The 1894-nt window shown below is 43.5% G+C and overlaps 2 protein-coding genes across 2 annotated transcripts in view; both read left to right on the top strand.

Moving 5' to 3' along the window:
• Pmar_PMAR021534 (ATP-dependent RNA helicase rok1, putative) overlaps positions 1–991 on the top strand; it is a gene marked incomplete at its 3' end in the record, with an annotated part of 1092 nt that extends 101 nt beyond the window's left edge. Inside the window, exons 2-7 of the mRNA XM_002772515.1 lie at positions 1–87; positions 136–289; positions 340–482; positions 530–645; positions 700–819; positions 871–991. The exon at positions 1–87 is cut by the window's left edge and continues 4 nt beyond it. Of these exons, the coding sequence (XP_002772561.1) occupies positions 22–87; positions 136–289; positions 340–482; positions 530–645; positions 700–819; positions 871–991 (720 nt within the window). The 5' untranslated portion in view covers positions 1–21. The remainder of the gene's footprint in view (positions 88–135; positions 290–339; positions 483–529; positions 646–699; positions 820–870) is intronic.
• Positions 992–1597: 606 nt separating this feature from the next.
• Pmar_PMAR021533 (conserved hypothetical protein) lies at positions 1598–1878 on the top strand (the record flags this gene model as incomplete). The annotated part of the gene is made up of 2 exons (XM_002772514.1): positions 1598–1712; positions 1760–1878. Coding segments are annotated over 2 exons (234 nt in total), but the record flags the coding sequence as incomplete, so codon positions are not given.
• Positions 1879–1894: the final 16 nt, after the last annotated feature.

Genomic DNA, 1894 nt, shown 5'->3' with positions numbered 1-1894 from the left:
GACAATGTAGTGCATCTTAGGATGAGTGTTATGGATCCACCACCGAATAGGGTATGGGTCGGCCAACAAGGTTCGGCTGCTAAGGATGTATCAATACTCTATGCCTCATCAGGGCTTGTATCACATCATTGATAGGTACAACAACGCCTCCTGTTCTGTGGTAATGAGGAGGGCAAGCTAGTGGCCCTGCGTAGAATGATAGCCAACGGTGAAGTAAAGCCACCATGTCTAGCGTTCGTACAGAGCAAGGCTAGAGCACAGGAGCTCACTAAGGAATTGATGTTTGATGGTATCTGCTCGGTATGAATGCTGCATTCACTAGTAGAGTGGTGTGATCAGGTGTATTCGTTGCTTGTATTCACTCTGATATGAGTCGTAAACAGAGGGATACGTGTATAGAGAACTTCCGCTTGGGGAAGATATGGATACTTATATGTACTGATGTTATGGCCCGAGGTGTTGATTTTAAAGGCGTTGCTCAAGTAAGCATACTATACATATACTCATTGTATCTATGTGTTGATACAAGGTTATTAACATCGATATACCACGGGCCTCGGCTACTTATATACACAGAGTAGGCCGTACTGGTAGGGCTGGTAATAAAGGAGAGGCTGTCACAATGTTCACTACAGAGGATAAACCGTAATGGGGATATATAGAGACGATGGGGAGGAGGAGGTGATGTTAGGTTATCAGATACCTACGACCAATCATCAGTGTTATGAAGCAGTCTGGCTTGGATATACCATCCTGGTTGAATGATCTACCACATCCTAAGAAGGGGGCAGGCAGTAAACAGAAGAACAGTGAATATAAGTAGGAGTAGTAGTAGCAGTAAGAGTGGTGATTATTAATGACACTTGTTAGGAAACCATTGGATAGAGGCCATTTGACGACATTATCAGGGTATGATAGACAGCGGATAGCTAAGAGGAAACAGATGATATCTATGTCGAAGGAACAAAAGAAAAGAAATATAGCACAATAGTACTGCTGACTACTGCTGCTACTACTACTTACCACCTCACTCACGTCTTATCAATACAGTACCATAATAGAGTAGTGTTACTTGGATTAGTGAATGGTGGTAGAGATAGTAGTAATAATAGCTCCTATTCACTGACCCTTATGACACGGAGAGGTGTATTGTAGCTAACCTATCCTGTGTAACCCTTGACATCTACATTACTTTCAACATGCCCCCTTCTCTTATCCCTCTCTCCTCTGTGATACTTGAACAGTCCTCTAATAAGTCACTGTTGTAGGAACTCATTGGCGAGAAAGCATCCTTCCAATCAAAATGCGCCAGGGTCTCACGTATAATGCGCGCGCCAGGCTAATCGATATGGATATGGATACTGTTTGACTGCTAGTTTCCAGATAACGAGGTGGCATAGTCTGCTTCCAATATCACTGCTACCTTGCAGTTACATACGACTCCTGTTAGTTGTAGACTCTATAACATTTTCACTATACTCTAAACGTGTGAAGCTCATAAAGGTTTTTACCTTTGCCTGAGGTAAAACGATTAATACCACGAGCGTACCGGTCATCTCTCTAGTTTTACTATATAGCTACCACTCAAGCTCTTATCATGTCTTCTACCGAAGGGACCATCAAAGTTAAGCAGGGTCTTGCCCAGATGTTGAAGGGAGGTGTCATTATGGACGTTATGACTGTTGAGCAAGCTAAAATTGCCGAGGCTGCTGGTATGACCTACCCATCCATTATCCTTCTTGTTTATCGTTTATTATAGGTGCTGTTGCCGTTATGGCACTCGAGCGTATCCCTGCTGATATCCGTGCTGACGGTGGTGTTGCTAGGATGTCGGATCCCAAAATGATTAAGGAGATCATGGATGCTGTGTCGATCCCTGTTATGGCTAAATGCC

This window comes from Perkinsus marinus (genome assembly GCF_000006405.1).
Source record: "Perkinsus marinus ATCC 50983 genomic scaffold scf_1104296961052, whole genome shotgun sequence".
NCBI classification, from domain to species: domain Eukaryota; phylum Perkinsozoa; order Perkinsida; family Perkinsidae; genus Perkinsus; species Perkinsus marinus.
The sequence above is the reverse complement of the archived record's forward strand: the minus strand, read 5'-3'. Positions and strand labels throughout refer to the sequence as shown.